This window comes from Callospermophilus lateralis, chromosome X (assembly GCF_048772815.1).
Source record: "Callospermophilus lateralis isolate mCalLat2 chromosome X, mCalLat2.hap1, whole genome shotgun sequence".
Lineage (NCBI taxonomy): Eukaryota > Metazoa > Chordata > Mammalia > Rodentia > Sciuridae > Callospermophilus > Callospermophilus lateralis.
Genome location: NC_135325.1, coordinates 12,752,012 through 12,772,592, shown reverse-complemented (window position 1 = coordinate 12,772,592; position 20,581 = coordinate 12,752,012). Strand labels below are relative to the sequence as shown.

The following is a 20,581-nucleotide window of genomic DNA, read 5'->3' as shown; positions in this document are numbered from 1 at the left end:
TGTAATGTTTGCATGTAAGGATTTGGACACATTTTCTAGATGAACAAATTTCATTTCTGAGCACAACTGTAAGCTACAGTCAGTTGGCAAACAGGCTGGCAAGGACACATTTCAGCCTACTGGGTGGGAAAATGAAAATGCATGAACTCTATGCCCAAATATTAGAGCACACACTCACTTGAAAATGCAATGAGAAATCCAAATCAAAAATAATTTTCTCAAGAGTGCAGAAATAATAGAATGCAGAAATAAAACAATACCAATGTCAGTAAGTACTAATTATTCCATAAAGACAAATACAACCATTATGCTAAGGATTATGCAACGAGTATGCTTATAAATATATAGTAAGTTTTAAATCCCTTAATAAAAAAATAACAAATTCAAAGAAGCAAAATTATATATCAAAATCATTTATTTTCTCTAGATCAGCTTCTAGTACTGTGACTGAGGGAATAGTATATTGTGACTCCATGGTCAGAGACATATTAGCTACTTGGTAGAAGCATTAGCTTACTATAATAAGTTAAATAATTAGTCTCATGAATAAAACTTGCAATTCAAATATCATCATTATTTTAAACACTAAATAGACTATACTATTATAATCTTTTGGGCCAGTTTTAACCTTTTATTAATAGTTTCATGAATAATAAAAGTCTAAAATGTGGACAGATTTAAGTCACTAAATGGCCTTCACTATTGTTCACAGAATAAAATACTTAATTGATTAATGATCTTAGGGTGTCTATCGCCATCTAGTGAACAATCACTTCAATTACCACACCAGACACTTGACAACTGATAAGTTTTCATTATAGTTTAAATATACATGCCCACTTAGTGCTGTAGGCTGACCCAATTTCTTTTTTATGCTCTACTCAATACACTGAGAACAAATACAAATACAGATGGTATTTGTAGTGATTCACTTTTGAGTGTCTATAAACAATGTTTCCATATTCTCTGGAAACACTAACTTCCATTATTCTTAAATAACTTTTCACACTGTAAGGTCTCTCATACAATTTCTTAACCATTAATCCTCTACCACTGAGCAATTAAAAATCATGGGAGAGTTTCAGGATGAAAGATCACACCTGCGAAAAGACAATATTGATGCCCATTTGACACAACTATTAGCACTTTTATTATAAACCTGTTTTTTAAAGTACAATTTGCAATTACTGAGTAGTCAAGCAGCCATAATATATTTGATTACAGAAATTATTAGTTCAAAAGAGCCAAACCTGCATGATTCCAACAAAACTGAACACACAAAAAATAGGCTAAAAAATTAAAGGAAGGGGGAACTTCAAGGACTCCCAGACTATGCATTAATCCATCTCCAAATGCAAAATTTTATTTTTGCAAAGGTATGCCATCAGGTTTCCTTCTAAGTAATTTCTGCTCTAACCTTAATATAAGGAATTTAAAAGCAAACTACTAATAAGCTCTTCAAGTTATTATTTTTTGTCCATTCCATCTTATCACCAAAAAAAACATTTAATAAGTTATGAAAGTATTCCAAAATCTCCTTAAAAGGACTCTCATTTTACACTTTATCCTACCTATTGTTATCCCTTTAATAACTAAGAGATGCTTGAAAATCACAGACTTAACAGTACATATGAAAAATTCTAGCAAACTCAAAGAGAGATTATCACATAGACTATTTCCATCTGCTACTGCTAATAATTATCACCAATACTTTAATAATCATTTTTATCTTAGCAAATAATTTGTGTAGAGGACTTTGAATCTTCTAGAATAGTTCCAGGGAGGAGTTGTATAATTATTATTTCTCATTAACCTCATATTAAAGACCTACTTCCCATAGGTGCAATATTCATCATGATTTACTGAAAGGAATAAGCGGGGAAGGGACAGAAACAAAGAATTCAAATCACATGATTATTTCTACATTTGTCTGAAATTCTTTGTTTTTTAGTGAGGCGAGTAGGGGTTTTTAAATCATTTATTCAGTAAAAATTTGTTGTTATATTTTTGTATAACAGAAAAACAAAAATTGAGCTTAAGCTCCCTATTAAAAATCTAGCTAAGCCAAAATATTGCCCTTAAAATACAATGGATTAGGGGAGTGGGGGAGATCATTGGACAAATTTGGGGCTTATCATTATCAACAGTGCCCTTTTAAGCTTGTGGATTTCTGAGCCAATGCAGAAAATGTAACAACAGGGATTTCCCAACAGCAAGAGGCATTCTCCAAGGGAGTAAATTGTCAACTATTGCCTCTCGTGAGAAACTTAAAGAGTAACCTTGATCCAATCTCAATAGTCAACCCATGTATTATCACCCAGTTGGGGCATAGTGAGTGCATTTCCTAATACAAAAATAAGATGGTATTCTATCAGAAGCCACTGGATACACATACAGAAATAAAATTTAAATAATTTTGAAGTAAACTTAGCCTAAGAAACTGAAAACATCCTTCTCTCATTTCAACTAGTCCCTAAAACATCTATATCTTTCTAATGTAAAAAAAGGTCTAAGTCTTATGATGAATATCAAAAAAGATGACCTTCTAGAACTAAGAGGCAGAATATAAAGCAGAACCACAGTCATGAAAGATGTTCTGATATGGAGGAGATAGCCCTAATTCCATAAAAGGCAATCAGAAAGACATGATTCAAATTCAAAATAGCTACTTGTTATCCTTTGCCTCTTTTGGGTTTTAGCTTCCTCTGCAAAAGGGGACATTAATACCCATGTCAAAAGACTCTTTAGTGGTTTTAATAAAATAATGCAAATAGGTTCTAACATATCACCGGCATTCAATACAAGCTTTGCCCTTCCTTGCTATGCCCTAAGCCAAGATAGTGCTGCCAACAAAAGAATGACTCTAAACATCCTGATGTTTGTTTCATATTAGTTAGATATGCACTATCCAATAAAGTAGCACTAGTCACATGCAGCTATTTAAATTCATTTTAATTATAATTAAATAAATCTAAAAATTCCAGTTCTTCAGTCAGTTAGTGCTACAGGTTTCATGGCTAGAGACAATTGTGTTGGATAGTACAGATAGACAACATTTCATTACCTTCAAATCCTACTGGACAGGGCTGATATACACTCTAAAGCAGGGGTCAGAAAACTTTTTTTCTGAAAGTGCCAAACAGCAAATAATTTAGACTTTGCAGGTCATGCAAGATTCTATCTTAACTACTCAACTCTGCTATTACCACACAAAAGCAGTCACAGATGATACATAAATGAATGATCTTGGCTCTGCTTCAATAAAATCTCATTTACAAAAATAGATGGCAGGCTAGATTTGGCCCAGAAGGGCATAGTTTGCCAAACCCTGCTCTAGAGGATTCCATGCCCAGACCCCCAATACAGGCATTCTACCCAGAACCACTATCTACCACTTTTAAGAATGAGTAGTCTTAAATTCACTGACAGGAAATAGCAGTTTAATGGAGTCAAATGAATTTAATATTTACCATAACTATTCTTTTACAAATCAAAAATAGTCATGTACATAGTATTAAACAGATGAAGTTTATAGTGTTCATAAAGTCATAGTACCTAAAATGTGTTTGGTATCTGGTCTATCATTCTAAAGCAGATACTCTCCATCCACATAAATCCAGCCTGACATACTCCTGGAATTCTGAATTTACACACCCAATTAACTGCCTGCTTAATATGCCTGGAGATCTATTACTCATCTCAAAGGCAACACATACAAGATGGAACTCTTAAACCCTTAGTAAAAGGCTACATTGGCTTTCCTCCTGACTCCCACCTTTCCCTCACAGATACCAATAGTTAAACTCAGTACCAAAAACTAGCTCCCTTATGTTACCTCTTCAAAAAAGGCCTAACTTGACCAATCTAAACTAGTCATATAAACATTCTCTAGGCCACTGCCCTGTTTTAATTATCTGCAGAGCATTTACTTCTGTCCTAATATCTTAGTTTTTAATGTTTGTGTATTCATTTAATTACTGTTTGTTTTACCAAAGTATCTTCTTCATAATAGCCCAGGCCTCAAAAACATGTCTCCCTGCCCCCATCACCCTAGGAAGAATATAAGCTTTGCAATAACAGAGACCTATATTCTTGCTTAATTTTCTATCCCCAGTGACTAGAACAAAGTTTGGCACATAGATGTTCAATAATTACCCCCCATCCATGAATGAATAAATTTTTATTTAAATGCCTATGTCTTAAACTTTTTCTAAAAAGTGGGTATTTAAATCTAGATAACTAGGGAGCAAACTTGTCTCTCCCACACTACAAAACGTATAGTTAAAAATACTCTAATATTTAGAGATGTGAATATGATTACGCCATTTACCTCCCTTCCTTTGTATGTCACCAAGGCAGCCAGTGGTTTGGCGTAAAATCTGCTGTAGGAAAATCCCAGGCAACCGTACATACTGTTCGCTGTGAGCTTCAAAGCCTTCTGTCGAATGTCATACTGCAGGCCACACAAGGACAAAAGACAAATAACAATATTTGCAGATGCTTAAGAATTACGTTAGGTATTTTTCTAGATCACCAATGAGAAAAAGAACCCCTCAATATCGCTGAAATAAAAAGAGCCCTTAAAATATTCAGTCTGTCCTCCAAGGTCTATGATGCCCTAACCTCATGGAAGCAAGCAAATATAGACTCCAAAGTTTCCAGAATTCAGAAAGATCTTGCAGATACACCCATTGCAGATAGAAGTACCTCCTATTCTGAGACAGTCTAGTGTTTTTGAATGTCAACTTATCCACAAATAAAATAAGCACATGTGCTTGCCCATAGCATCTTGAGTGTTTGTACTATTATATACTATTCTTAAATAATCAAATTGTAAAAGCTGAAATTTTCATTCAGATGTCTCTTAATGAAAAAATATACCTGAAGAACAAGATCTGGGTTTAAATCTTGCTGTTTCATTAGCTGTTTGACTTGTTTTCTCCGTTCTACCAGTTTCCGGATTTCTCTGGGCAAAATGCCCATTTCTAAGCTTGGATCTGGCAACTCAGGGATCTGTTCTTGTTCTCCATCCTGATAAACACACAACAGAAATTTTCAGAGAGTAAAACTTCAGTAAATAAAATTCTAAAATAATATTTGGTAGGCACTTTACCCCATGATCACATCTTTAAAAGCTCCTTTCTTATATGAATAAAGATCAACGTTCCCTAAGAAAGAGTTGAACAGATTGCAGACCATGGCCCTTCCCACTACCACCTCCCTCCCACCCGTGTTCTATCAGCCTGTCATTCCCAATATCTCCCACCCCTGTAGTTACTCACAAATTTTGATTTCATTTAAAGGGATGGGTTTTTACACATGCTACCATCCTCTTCAACAAGATTGAGGAGCAACATGTTTGGGGAAATTGCTTTTAAAATACAAACACTCAGACAGACTTCTAGGATTTAAAAAAATAACCAGCAGCTAAACTACCATTTTAAAGCATTTGTACGACCAAACAAAATGCTATAGAAATTTAAAACTATGGAGAATCATAGCAATTATTGTAAATGTTTTAGACTAAAAATAAAAAGCTAAATACTAAACTAGCAAATTTCTTTTAAGAATTTGAAGCACATTTAAATAGGCCATGACATTTCTAAAAATTAATACAAATATATTCCTTAGCACTGATGTAATACTTTTTACCTATAAATTGCTTTACAATTGGCAGAAGAATAGCAACATTTTTAAAAAGCAACCAGCAGTCTTCTTATATTAAAATTTACAGCAGAAAAATCAGGGAAAGCATTAGACCATTTTTCTCAAGTCTCCATTAATTCTATTAACAGGCTACAAAGAAAAGCCAGATGCATTTGCCCTTTCAAAGGTACAAAATTTAAAATAAACCTCTTAGCTTAAACTATGTCAAGTCAATGCCATTTGATAAGCCAGCCTTTACAAAGTATCTAATTTTATAAAGATCAATATCTGCAAATGAACACTCTTAGAATAGTAATAGGGACCTATTGTTTTCCAATATAGCACATGATGATAGCAGATCTATTAAAAAGATCTTGCTTCACATTCCAATTTATTTACAGCAACTATGAAAGTCAAATGAAAAGTAAACTTGAAACGATCTGGAGTCAAAAAATTTGCAATCCACTCCCAGCTTCACCATCACTACCTATGTGACACTAACTGATCTGAAGATAAAATATTATACATGAAAATGATACAGAATCCATTAATAGCTACATGTATACTTCTTAGGTGACTTCTAAAGTCCTTCTACTCTGAAAGGATTCTGTTATATATCCAGAATCCAAATTGAAAAGCTCAAATAAACAAAACACTGCTGGGCAGCAGTTGGGGAAAAGGGCTGGATAATGATAATTACCACGTGCTGGTACAGTAGTAGGACAAAGCCCAAAGAATATTAATCAAAGGCAGTCACTATTTGGGAGGTTGTCTACCCAATACCACCTCTATAAGATTATCCTCTAGTCCCATAGAAAGATTCATCTTTAACAGCCAGATTTGTACTCTGTGAACCCACTCCTGTGGTCACAAGTGATAGGACCAGAGGTGCTCACTGACCTAGGCAAGCCTATTAGATTCTCTTTTTTGGGAATATGAAATTGGAAATGAAAAACAGGTGGCTGGTACTAAACAACATGTAAACTAAGAAGCTAGAGGGCAAATAGGCATCTTCTGCTATGAAGAAAGAGAAGGAAGGAAGGAAAGGAGGACAAAGGAAAGAAGGAAGGAAAGCAAGCAGGCAGGTTGAAAAGAAAAAATAGAAGAATCAATACATGTTACAACACAGATGGACCTTGAAAATAATGTGCAAAGTAAGATACAAAAGACCACAAGTTGTATGATTCCATTTATATGAAATGTCCAGAATACACAAATCTATATAGGCAGAAAGATTAGTGATTCCCTAGAGCTGGGAGGAATGGGGGAAGGGATATGATAGTAAAATGTTTCCTTGGGAAATAATAAAAATGTCCTAAAGATGAATATAGTAATGATTACAAACTGAATAATCTAAACGCCAGGACTGCATGGTTTAAATATGTGGATTGTAATGTGTGTGAATTATACCTCAATAACACTACTTTTAAAAAGATACAGAACCAGTTTATCTCTTTCTAGACAACCTCTCTTTTTGATAACCAAGGACATAATTAATATATCCTTTAAGAAGAAATACTACAGGGACTGGGGTTGTGGCTCAGCGGTAGAGCGCTTGCCTAGCATGCGTGAGGCACTGGGTTTGATCCTCGGCACCACATAAAAATAAAGGCATAAAGAAGAAGAAGAAAAACTACAACACTAACTCCTTTGGTTCTCCTCCTCCTTTAAGCAATACTTTTAATCCTAATTTCAAGAGACCCCAGTTAAATACAAACCTCTGTAACTTTCTGTGTCTCTGAAGCAACTCTTTGCACTGTTGTAAAACAAATGTTAAATTCCTGAATGATGGAAGGGTATAAACTGTTGAAGTCCAGCAGCAAAATAAACTTATCATAAAAACCTGAAATAAAAAGGTCACATAATGTCAAAAAAGTCTAAAGAAAAACACTGTCAAAAGATATTAGAAGTACTCTATTAAAAAGTGTAATAGAAACCATATACTCTCCTGCACTATAAAGCAGACAAAAGAGACAGAGTGGACTATCACACCATAAAATGACTTGGATTAGAGTGAAAGCCCAGATCACAAAAGATTGGTGAAAGATTCTGTCTCCCCATGAAACCAGCTTGAACAGTCCTTCCCCAACAGTCCCCAAATATACCATTATTATGGGAAAACACCACTCAGGGCCAATTATTTTGGAGACAGATCATATCTACTTCCAAAAGAATGTTGCTAAATTCTCCCTCAAGCAAGCATTCCTTCCCACCTATTCTCTTACCCAACACCAAATAAAACACCAGGGGCTGGGGATGTGGCTCAAGCGGTAATGCACTCGCCTGACATGCACGGGGCGCTGGGTTCGATCCTCAGCACCACATAAAAATAAATATTAAAAAATTCTCTCTTAAAAAAAAAAACACCAGTAAGTGTGTGGATATCCACTCCCAGCTTCACCATCACTAAATAAATAAATAAATAAATAAATTTTACAAACACACCTTCAAACAATAAAACGGGTAGCCCATTTACCTGTACATGAACTGTGCTGAAAACCAGATAAGAAATATTTATATGAATGTCAGTAGTGGAACGATCCACCCTTTTTGCTTACAAAAGGTGAACAGAAAGCTACTATATTTCTCTAGGACATTTACAAAGAGTTTCCTTCACTGTGAGAAGAAACTGAATAAAAATAAATGTCCAGTATTAAGACAATAACCATAAACATATATCATTGACAGCTTACCCTGTGTCAAACAATTCTATTTATTTATTGATTTATTCCTTAAATCCCTCTATAGTAGATTATTCTTATATCCATTTTACAGAAGAAAACGAGTCTTATAGATGTTCAACAGGCAACACAAGATCACATAGTCAGCATTCAAGTCCAAATATAACACCAAAGCATTACTGTTCCATGTGACTCCAACCAATAAATCTACTTTTGTCAAAAATGTCTTCTACTCAGAGTGAATTACTTGATAAAATTCACATTATGTTCAACAATGTGAATATGTGTAACACTGCTATTGAACTGTACACTTAGAAATGGTCAAAACGGCTTAAAAATAAGATCCTTTCTAGCTCCACCACAAAACATTATCTTTGCCGCTCTTGACAAGGAAAAGTTATTCTCTTGTTAAAGTTCAATTTTGTGGCTATTATCTGTATTTAACTCTGTTGGCCAAATGAACTGGTCCCAGCATACTGACAGAGGCAGAACCTACCCTCACAGAATGGAGGGAAGAAAGGAGAAGTACTCCCATTGCAGGACAAATAGCTTCTACACTGGACCAGGGGTTAGCAAAGCATGCACAAACCAAACTCAGCTAACTGCCTATTTCTGTATCATTCATAAGCTAAGAAACATTTTTAAGTGGTTAGAAAAAGTAAAAAAAAAAAAACAGTATTTCAAGATATGTAAAAATTATATAAATAAAAATTATATTAGAATAGCAGAAAAATCCACATTAATTCCATACTAGCTGACTGGCAAACAAGATTTGCACAACATACAAGATAAAAATAAGATCATTATGAGATCTACTTGCCGACTTCCAAGATCCAATACAGGTCTAGCTATACATGAAAAAAAATCCTTAAACGCCCAGAGTAAACCAATCCAAGGTCTCATCTTACCAACTTTGGGGTCCAAAACCAAGCCTCCAGCATAAGCTGCTTTCTTCCGCCCTTTCTTGTATTTATTGGTATCTCCATCAATTTCTTCATCTTCATCTCCCTAATGTCAAATGAAAGATAACTTCATCAGCCAGCAATTAATTAATTAATTAGGAAGTCTTACCATTCTCTCTTTTTCAATAACAATACTTAGTTTTAACCAACATTATTTTTAGTTAATGGTTCTACCTATGGGAAAAGACAATTATTGTAACATGTTCATGAATCAAAATGAATGCCAAACATGGTAGTTTCCTAAGCAATGCTATATCTCAGATTATATGCAAGTTCTATTTTAAATATTTCTGAATTCATAGAAAGTTCATATTTTTAATTCATGATTATTAAAAATACAACTTTTTATATTATACAGAATTTGAAATTGTAAAAGGGTCCTATTAAATTCATCACTCTAACATTCATGATGTAAAAAAAAACTACAGTATTTCACATAGGTATTATCGTTCTCTCTCTCTTTTTGGGGGGGGGGGTAGGTGGTATCAGGGATTGAACTCAGGGGCACTCAACCACTGAGCCACATCCCCAGCCCTATTTTGTATTTTATTTAGAGACAGGGTCTCACTGAGTTGCTTAGTGCCTTGCCAATGCTGTCAAAGGCTGTCTTTGAATTCATGATTTTCCTGTCTCAGCCTCCTGAGCCACTGGGATTATAGGCATGCACCAATACACCCCAGCTTTTTTTTTTTAGATGGGATTTTGCTAGGCTGCCTAGGGTGACCTCAAATGCCTAAGTTCAAGTGATTTCTCCTGTCTCCTCCCAAGTAGCAGAGGGACTATAGGCACAAGCCACGATGCCTGGCTCACTCTCATTGTTAATATTGATACTTTAAAATAAGTATGTTCATATACTGAAAATCCATTCCTGTGTAGTTTACTAATGGCCCACATTTAATGCTTCTGGAAAAATTAAATAGTTCTAAATTAATATTCACTATTAATTTTGGTAAGGTTCATAAAACAAGTAAATACAAGAACCTTAATCACACTTTTTTTTAAAGAGAGAGTGAGAGTGAGAGAGAGAGAGAGAATTTTAATATTTATTTTTTTAGTTTTCGGCGGACACAAAATTTCTGTTTGTATGTGGTGCTGAGGATCAAACCTGGGCTGCACGCATGCCAGGTGAGCGCGCTACCGCTTGAGCCACATCCCCAGCCCCCTTAATCACACTTTCAACATTAAATTTCCATTCTGTATCATTTACCATCAATAGATAGAACAGTAGCTAAAGTTTTAGCCCCAATATGATGGAGGCCACTTCAGAAACCTGATTGTAGTATTCATAATCATACTAGTTCAAACCAAGTATCCCCAATCTGAAAATCTAAAATCTCAAGTGCTCAAAAATATGAAACAGGAGCTGGGGTTGTGGCTCAGTGGTGGATCGCTCGCCTCACACGTGAGAGATCCTGGGTTTGATCCTCAGCACCATATAAAAATAAATAAGCAAAATAAAGATATTGTGTCAATGTATAACTATAAAATATATTTTAAAAAATATGAAACATTTTGAGTACCAACATGATGCCTTATTCAAGTAGAAAATCCCCACTTCATGTAACAGGTACAGTCAAAACACAGGTACACTAAAAATATGGTATAAAATTACTACAGGGTATTATATAAGGCATAAAACAATTTTGTGTTTAGACTTCAATCCCATCCCCAAGATACCTCATTACAAAAATGCAAATATTCCAAAATCTGGAAAAAAAATCAAAATCTGAAATGCTTCCAGTTCCAAGCATTTTAGATTACGGATATTAAACCCGTACAGAAAAAATGCAACATAAAAATAAAAGCTCACTGGTTTAAGGAAATTAAAGGTTTAACTGACATTAAGCTTTGGATAGTGGTTAAGTGACAAAACATTTTCCATGTGTAGCTATCTACCAAAAAGGTCTAATTCCACCTTTAAGAATTTCATATTTCACAAATAATTTTGTGTGTACAGAAAAAAGTAAAGAAGGAAACCACACAAACCCACTGGAACAAACTTGACATGATTTCTAGTACACAGGGGATTATTCTAGAGGCAGATGTTATTGCAGCAATTTAAAAAAAAAAGCTATCTAGGTAATTAAAAAGGAGGAATAAGAAAAGCAAAATACCACGTAATTTTGGACCCACCAGTTTTTGCTGAGGCTTTCTGAAAATCTGCTTGTCAGGCACGATATAGTTGTTTTCATAAAATGCATGAAGCAACAAGAACTCGTTACGTTCAGATCGTCCACCCATCAGTGTCCTGGACTATTAAATAGAAATTCTTTTTACAATTTGAGCTCCAAATCACAACAAACAAAAACAACTTTGAGTTAGTTAATTTTAATTTTATCAAGATACCTCCTTCAAAACGACTACTAAAATAAAGGCTGCTTTTTTTTTGGGGGGGGGAGTAGTAAATTATTTCTAACATTTTCTTTAAGCATTATAAAAGAGACAGCTTAAAGTATTAACAACTTGGCTATTTCTTTACTCCCAAAAGGACCATTCCACCAGACACATCCAGATGTTAGAGAGATGATCCTTATGTTCACCCAAATTTCAGCACACTGCACCTGGCATTCCTCCCCTTCTCCCAACCAGTTTTTCCTTTTACAAAAGATGCCCAGCTTTCAGAATCCAAGTTACTCATTTTATAAGCATGCATTTAGACTCATTATCATATAACAACTACCCCAAGCAAGCACTGAATCCAACAGGAAATGCTTTTTCCCCCTTTCTAAGTTAAATTTACCATAATGTTCCCAGCGATGTTAGTGATCTGCAATGCTAATGGAAGAACATTTAGCTCACACATGATCTGCAAAATGAACCTGGCATCTTTCCAGGTGTGTTCCAACAGGTACAACAGATGAGAAGATTCACTGTACAGAAAAGTAAGAATGAAACAGAATCAAGTAATTAAAAGAAACAATAACTATAATCAGAACTTCATAAAATATTACAAGGAATTTTTGGTATAAGTAACTTCAGAGCAACAGCACCTTGCCTTTGGAAACAATTTAAAAGAAGGTTGGTATGTAATTAGGAATTCATTTATACCATTGATCCCAGTGCCCTTCTCTAAGCACAAAAAAATTCTACAAAAAATTCATATGTGTTAATAACTGCATACCTGAAAATCACTGAATCCTTTCATTCATTCTATGAAACAAGCATATATTGCATGTTTACTGTGCACTAGGCACTGGCTATAACCAAAATGGACAGGAAGTCCTATCCTCATGGAGTTTAAATCCTCATGGGGAAGACAAGAGTATAAAAAATAAAAATAAATTAAATATGTAGTGTATTATATAATGCAAAGTGTTAAAGAGAAAAAGTTAAGCCCCAAAAGACAGTATAAAGTTATCAAGAGCAGAGATTGAACTTTTAGTTAGAGAATCAGAGAAAACTTCATTGAAAATAAAGACCTGGAAGTGATGAACAAGTGTTATGATTTAGACCTGAAATGACCCCCAAAAGCTCATGTGTTGAAAGCTTGGTCCACAGTACAGTACTGTACAGAGGTGGGGCCTTTGGGAGGTAGCTGGATTATAAGGATTATAGCATGATTCATCCATGATAGGTTTGGGAGGTGGTAGAAACATTTAAGAAGTGGGCCTAGTAGGGGGATGCCCTTGAGGGTATACTTCTCTTTCTCTTTCATTCTCTCCTCCCCATGTGTTCCCCACCATATTCTGCATTTAGACTCATTACCATATAACAACTACCCCAAGCAAGCACTGAATCCAACAGTGCTTAAACGCACAAGCCTAAACGCGACAACAACAGAGTCAACCAACTACAGATGAAACCTCTAAAATTATGAGTCAAAATAAATCTTCCCTTGAGTTGCTCTTCTCAGGAAATTTTGTTACAGCATAGAAAGCTGACTAACACAGGAGCAAGCCTTATGAAAAGGTATCTGAAGGAAGAGCAATCCATGTAGTCAGAAGAGCATTCCAATGCTCTGAGCTGGTTATAGACAGTGCCTAGTGCACAGTAAACATGCAATATATGCTTACTTCATATATGGTAGTTTCAGGACCTGGAAGTACCTCAATATGGCTGAATGAGAGAGAATGACAGTGAGAGCAGAAGACAGTCAACAACATAGAGATACAGTGCATAAGACCCCATAAGCCAAAATAAAAACCAGTTTTACTCCAAATGAAACAGTCAATGGGATATTTTGAGCTGACTTTAATTTCAGCAGGATAACCTTGGTCCTGGATTAAAAATAAACCACAAAGGAGCAAGAGCAAAACCAAAGAGACTGGTAATATAAGACCCAGTGCTACAGTTTGAATATGGTTTATGCTCTGAAACTCATGTTGGAATTTAAACCCCATTGTGAAATATGATGAGGGTAGAAACTTAAATACTAAAGTATTTAAAGTGGGGGCTTTGAGCCCCCTGATTGAATGCGGGTAGCTTTATAAGAAGAGAAAAAAGAAAGCTAAGGATACACACATGCACTCTCTGCCTCTCACCAGGTGATATACTGTACCACCTCAGGACTCTGACAATAAGATCATCATCATTAGATGCAGCTCCTCAAGCTTAGACCTTCAGAACCATAAGTCAAAATAAACCCCCTTTCTTTATAATTTTCCCAGTCTGTGGTACTGTATTATAAACAACAGAAAACAGACTAAGACAGCTTCAATTCAGAGGGAAGGGGATGGTGGCCTGAACAAGGGTAGGGTCAATGGAGGTGAAAAGATGTTGTCAGATCTAGATATATTTAGAAGAGCTGATAGAATTACCTAATGGATCTACTGTAGGATATCAGAGAGAGGAACCAAGGAAGCCTCAGAGGTTTAGGGGAGAAGATGACTGAAGGCTTACAATGGTAGTGAAAAAATAGAGGTATCATTAATTTAGTAAGGGAAGACTACAGAAAGACAATGGGAGAAGATCAGAGCTCAGTTCTGAACAAACTAAAGATTCATATTAAACATCAAGTGAATACATGAATCTGAAATGTAGGGGAAAAGTCAGAACTGAATAAACACAGTGAAGAGCATCAGCTCCCATATGGTATTTAAATTTTCAAGACAATGAGATTACTTGGAGAGGATACAAAGTCAAAAAGAGAGCAGCACTCCAAGAACTCTGGAGAAACAGATAGGAAAACATGAAAAAATGGCCAGAGAAGTAGCAGAAACCTTACTTTAAAAACAAGCAAGTAATATCTCTAAATGGCTTAGTGATTGCTCAGTTTTTTGTATTTCCAAAATATCTCATTAATTATGTGAAAGAATGGGGCTGGGGTTGTGGCTCAGTGGCAGAGCACTTGCCTAGCATATGTGAGGCACTGGGTTCGATCCTCAGCACCACATGTAAATAAATAAATAAATAATAAAGGTACATCAACAACTAAAAAATATTTTAAAAATTAAGTGAAAGAAGTGTCAGACTCTAAATTCATATCAATTTCCAAATTACCAATAGGAAACATCAAGGTAGTGTTAAAACATGTGAAGGAGATGGACATAAACAGATCAAATTAGAATAATTCAAGAAGTGAACCAGTTCAAATTATGAAATAATGGACATGGTGGTGCTGACATAAAGACAATTTTCTGCTCCATGGTACCATGGCACAGGTCCCTATAGCTTAAGGATATTAATGGCATCCTTCTATTGCTAATTTCAAGATAGACAGATTCTAAAGAATCTGGGATCATACCTGTACATGTTTCGTACATTTTCCATTGGAATTGCAACCCTTTCCATTTTCAGAATCTGTTGAACAAGTTCAGACAAATGGTAGCTTTTGCAATGAATCAATTCCTTTGCTGAAATTTCCACATCACAGATCATTCGGCCACAGGTAGCATTTCTTTCAGCAAATCCACTCCGGCCCTACAAAGATGAGGACAAAAAGCAAGTCCCATGAACATTCCATGCTATCCTACTTTGAGGTTGACCTCAAAATTACAAAAATAAAATTCTCATTCTTCATTTATCAATGAAAATTTCTGAACATTTACCATGTATCTGATTGACACTATTCTAAGGATATGGCAGTGAACAAAGTAAAAAGTAAACTAAGAATCCTGACTTTATTTTTATTGTATATATTAAATGAATAACATAAATAAGAAAGTATATAGTTTTAGGAGTTAATAAGTTTCTGGCAAAGGGGAAAAGTAGAGTCGGGTAGGAGGGATAAGGAATTTGGGGGGACTATACCTAAAGGTATAGATTGGTTGGGGTATACCTCACTGAGAAGATTCCATATTCAGAAAAGTTTGAAGGGAGTATGAAGGGAAAAGGGGTTAGATAAGCAAATGTTTACAATAAGTAATAATAACCTCTTCACCTTAAAGATATGAACAGAAAAAGAAGAGTAAGAGTCCCAACTCTGACAGCAGAGAACAGCAGCAGAATCCTCAAGAGATCATTATAAAAGGGACAGATTCCTAAGTTCTCTGATGAGATAACATGCTGATTTTATTTGTAAGCTTTAGGTAAAATAAGACTTCAATCTCTGAACAGTATCAGGGTTAGAAAGAAGGTGCTTCATACAAAGACGACCAAAACCTCTCCACATTTGAAGCAAGCAAGCAGAATAAAAAGTACATAGGCTTTAAAAGAGTCAGACTGACCTGGGTTCAAATCTCAGTTCTTCCCCTACTAGACCTGTGTGAATGTCTACAAAATGAAATTGAAGTTGCTATGAGAGGCTAACTACATGAGAAAGCACACAGCTCACTGCTTTCTTATATTTCACATTAGCTCCCTTCCATTCATTCTTCCCATCTTCCTGAATGATAATACTCAATGAATTCTGAACCCTGCAACCCTACCCTAAGGCTTATCACTTTAGGAATGCTGAAGTAAAAGTAATATGTATGTGCTGTCTTTCTTTACTATTTCTAGATTCCAATCATTGATTTAAAAAACGACCAGTGGCTTTTTCAAGTAAAATGCTGGATTCCAAGGAAAAGACATTTGGTACCAAAGTTAAAATGTACTGAAGTTCCTGTAAGACAATCAATTCCTATTCAAAAGAGTGTAGTGCTTTCTTGGTAAGTACCCAATAAAAAATGGCAAATAAAAAAATTAGATTTTTCAAAACTACTATTACCCCAAGCTTTGGCATGGTGGATCGCTTCAGACGACCTATCTTGGACCAGTGAGGAACTTTGCACACATTAATTCGCTGCAGTAGCACTTCCAGTTCAAACCCATAAATATTATGACCCTAGGCAGAAAAAGGAGGCAGCCAATAACATTATAACAAACGCAAATTAGATGATTTATCTTCAAACACACAGAATTTCTTTGCCCTTTCTTTTTCTGGTCTCTAATTGAAGACATCGTGAGCTTACCTCCGATTGGGGGTCCTTTCTTCTTCAGGAATTTATTCATCAGCAGCATTCATTAGCCTTGACATTAACAAGGCTGCTAAGCAGATTGCTTGAATAAACTTTATTTCATACTAATTGATGCAAGGTTCATATGATCTCTTTTAATTTGCAGCTAATGCCTCACAATCTCAAAAGCAAATGTAAATTTTAACATCCCATACTTTTACATGATCACTAAAAGCTACATTCAAACAATTCAATTTTGCTTCCTTAAAAACAGAAAACCTGCTTGTGTTGTAGGAATTTGCAAAAAACTTCTTAGAAAATTCAGGAACTGCATTTGGCTTCTTTAAAAACTGAGTTCAAACCCTACTGATTTAGATACTTAATAAATATGCAACAAAATAAATATATAATACCAATGAATAGTTCAAGTAAAAACTTAAAAAGAAGTAAACAAAATTGTATAGAATAGAAAATAACTCAAAATGCAACTAGATTTTTCATTTCTATAATTTCCAATTTCTGTCACGTGAATAACATTACTCAATTAAAAATCAGACAAGGTTCAAAATAATTGTTATCAATAAATAGATTTACTTGATACTAATTTTAATTAAAAACATACTACCACTTGGAGTATACAAAATCATTGAGACAGAAGGCAGAATGATGGTTGCCAGGGGCTAGGGGAACGAGGAGGTAATTAGTACCATTTCAGTTTCAGAAGATGAAGAATTACAGAGATGGATGGTGTTAATGGCTGCACATTATGTATGTAGCTAATATCCCTGAATTGTACACTTAAAAGCAGTCAAAATGGTTAATTTTATGTTATGTGTACTTTACCACCACATAAAAACAATATACCCCATTATATATTTATGGCAGTTTTGTCTATTAAATTAAAGTCCCAAAGGATTATAAGAATGTATCATTTTCAAATTATCATGCCTGGGATCAGGGACCCAAACTCATGTCAGGACTCTATCTTACATTCAAATTTCTCACTCAGACTTGGCCAGGTATCATAATGCTCCAAGACATCACTCTGGGGACCAAATTACTGTTAGTAGAGACTAGGTGAGGGCCCAGTGCTAAGCCAGAGCATCAGAGGACTATGGACAGATTTTTTCCTACTTTAAATATGGGTCCTGAAATAACAAAGGGATGTGGGTGCAGAGACATTTTTAACAACCCACACTGGGCTGGGGATGTGGCTCAAGCAGTAGCGCACTCGCCTGGCATACGTGCGGCCCCGGGTTCGATCCTCAGCACCACATACAAACAAAGATGTTGTGTCTGCCAAAAAACTAAAAAATAAATATTAAAAAAAAAAAAAACAATCCACAGGCTTTCAGGACAGTAGCTATGCCACTGCAAGATAAGATATCTGAGAATAAAAATGAACCTGAAGGATATGGCAAACATTTTTGCAAGGCTTCAATATAACCAGATTACTTTATGACTTTTGGCAGTAAATAGATGGATCTAGAGAATATCATACTAAGTGAAATAAGCCAATCCCAAAAAAACATGTTGAATGTTCTTTCTGATATGTGGATTCTAACACACAACAAGGGGAGGGAAGAATAGAAATTAAGTGCATTAGACAAAGGGGATGAAGGGAAGGGAGAAGACTGGGAATAGAAGAGATCGTAGAATAAATAGGACATAACTTTCTTATGTTCATATATGAATACATCACCAGTGAAACTCCACATCACGTACAACCACAAGAATGGAATTCCAATTAGACTAAAGTTATACTACATGTATGTATAATATGTCAAAATACACTCTACTGCTAGATGCAGTGGCATATGCCTGTAATCCCAGCAGCTCAAAAAAGGCTGAGGCAGGAGGATTGTGAGTTCAAAGCCAGCCTCAACAACTCTGTGAGGCCCTAAGCAACTTAGCAAGACCCTATCTTAAAAAACCAACAAACAAAAATACCCTACTCATGTATATCTAAAAAGAACACATTTTTAAGACATCTTTTAAAAAGAAGCTGTAATATAAGAACAGTTTTTAATTAATTTTTCTAACACTAAATATATATATATATATATATATATATATATATGGGCGGGGGGTGTGGCTCACTGGTAGAGCACTTGCCTGGCATGTGTGAGGCACTGGGTTTGATCCTCAGCACCACATATAAATAAACAAAATAAAGGTATTGTGTCCATCTACCACTAATATATATTATAACCATATTACTAATATCATATTTAAAATATAGGCATTTATTATACTTTTTGTCAAAAAATATAACAATAGAGTTTGACTGATCAATTGACCCAGAAAAAAAGACAAAAGGAAGAATTCCTATCAAGAAGCATATAAAGGAAGGCCAAAAAACACACAAAAGTAAATATCTTGCTTTATAACTTCTACGAACTGGGGCAAAACAATGAATTATTAGCTCTCACTATCTAGTCGGAACATGGGAAGTTGTCAAGAGAAAAAAAATTGCTAGTATGAGCTCTCAAAGGAATGTCATAGAGATCCACTAGGCTCATAAAACTAAAATACTTAGTTTTCTGATTTGCACCAAATCAAGGGAATTAATTAACTCCTGTTGACACTATACATCTGGGTCACTAAGCAAAAATTTTAAAGATACTAATAGCTTATATACATTTACTTACTGATATGCTGGTCTCATCAACTGTAAATAACTAGAGTATTTTAAACTTCAATAATAATTCAAGGGTTGCTTTAATATTAGAAAAAAAAAAAGCCTAGGGGGCTGGGGATATAGCTCAGTTGGTAAAGTGCTTGCCTTGCATGAACAAAGCCCTGGATTCAATCCCAAGCAACACACACACACACACACACACACACACACACACACACACAAAGCCTATCTTATAGTAGGCTAAGGTTTTTCCCCTTTCTATTTGCAATTAGTATAGCAATTCATTTCACTCTGAAAAGATTCTTTGGAGCTCAAAAGTAAATAAACAATAAAAAAAACCAATAAAGTCACACTGAAAAGAACTAAGAAATGAAGAGTTTCCCCGAAACATGATCAAAAAGCTACTTACCACAATGATATCAGGATCAATTTTGTGAACTTTCGCAAGGAAAAAACCTAGCAGTGTTCTTTCTGTTGTAGCAACCTCAACCTTCACATTCTGTTAATAAAAACATACCAGTCACCAACTCTTTAAAGGCTTCTTGTTTAACCAGGATTAAGATTTCTTAGGGTTAAAAGAAACTCCCCATTTCAAAACTAAATGCAGCAATGAAATTTTAGATTCTAGGTTTTGCAATAATAATTGCACAAAGTCTCTCAGGAGCTCATTCTAGTAATATGCATGAGAATAAAGCAAAATTTTAAGTGCTAAGCAACAGCAAGAGCAGAAATGTCCTTCCACAGAGACATGTTTGTACATTGGACACATTTGAAAGCATATAAATCAGAGTACCTTTCAAAGCATTACTTAATTTCCTATATAATCCCTGGTAGACTTCACTGTTGATATATTTATCAGGAAAAGAAATCCCAAGGATTGTATAAACTATTCTCAAATAATGGTATAAGAATAGATAAATACGAAACTAGACTAAAAACAAATATAAAAATTATGAGTATTTTAAATATAAATAAAATCTATCTTTACACAAAAACCTTCCACTTGGATTGCTAAATATAAATCAAGTATTCAATCTGCTCTTATTAAAAATCTCTTAAAATAGAAATTGATAGCTATATGTATTCCACAACTACGTCACAAAAATGTCAGTTTGACTCTACAAGAATTCCTAGGTCACTGTACTTGGATAGGTAATTCAGGACATGTCACAAATGATAGCCTAACCTAAAAGTACCCCCAAACTGTTGGACTTCTCAAGTCAATTTAAAATAATATACATGAAACCTGACAAGGTTGTAGCATTTGATTTTGTCACGTGAAGACATTAACAAGTGAACTTTTAATCAAACATCATTACCCTATGTGTATATATG

General features: G+C 35.0%; 1 protein-coding gene and 1 non-coding gene across 4 annotated transcripts in view; both read right to left on the bottom strand.

Moving 5' to 3' along the window:
• Positions 1-20,581, bottom strand: part of Pola1 (DNA polymerase alpha 1, catalytic subunit) — a 293,829-nt gene that overhangs the window by 237,856 nt on the left and 35,392 nt on the right. For 2 of the 3 annotated variants that reach the window (XM_077106279.1, XM_077106281.1), the window contains exons 18-26: positions 19,656-19,745; positions 16,377-16,493; positions 14,973-15,148; positions 12,030-12,159; positions 11,423-11,542; positions 9,236-9,335; positions 7,365-7,489; positions 4,882-5,031; positions 4,331-4,453 (exon numbers count right to left, since the gene is read on the bottom strand). In XM_077106279.1, coding sequence (XP_076962394.1) covers positions 4,331-4,453; positions 4,882-5,031; positions 7,365-7,489; positions 9,236-9,335; positions 11,423-11,542; positions 12,030-12,159; positions 14,973-15,148; positions 16,377-16,493; positions 19,656-19,745 — 1,131 coding nt within the window. The remainder of the gene's footprint in view (positions 1-4,330; positions 4,454-4,881; positions 5,032-7,364; positions 7,490-9,235; positions 9,336-11,422; positions 11,543-12,029; positions 12,160-14,972; positions 15,149-16,376; positions 16,494-19,655; positions 19,746-20,581) is intronic. The other variant, XM_077106280.1, reaches the window with a different exon arrangement.
• LOC143639577 (small Cajal body-specific RNA 24) lies at positions 8,167-8,296 on the bottom strand. The gene has a single exon (XR_013154724.1).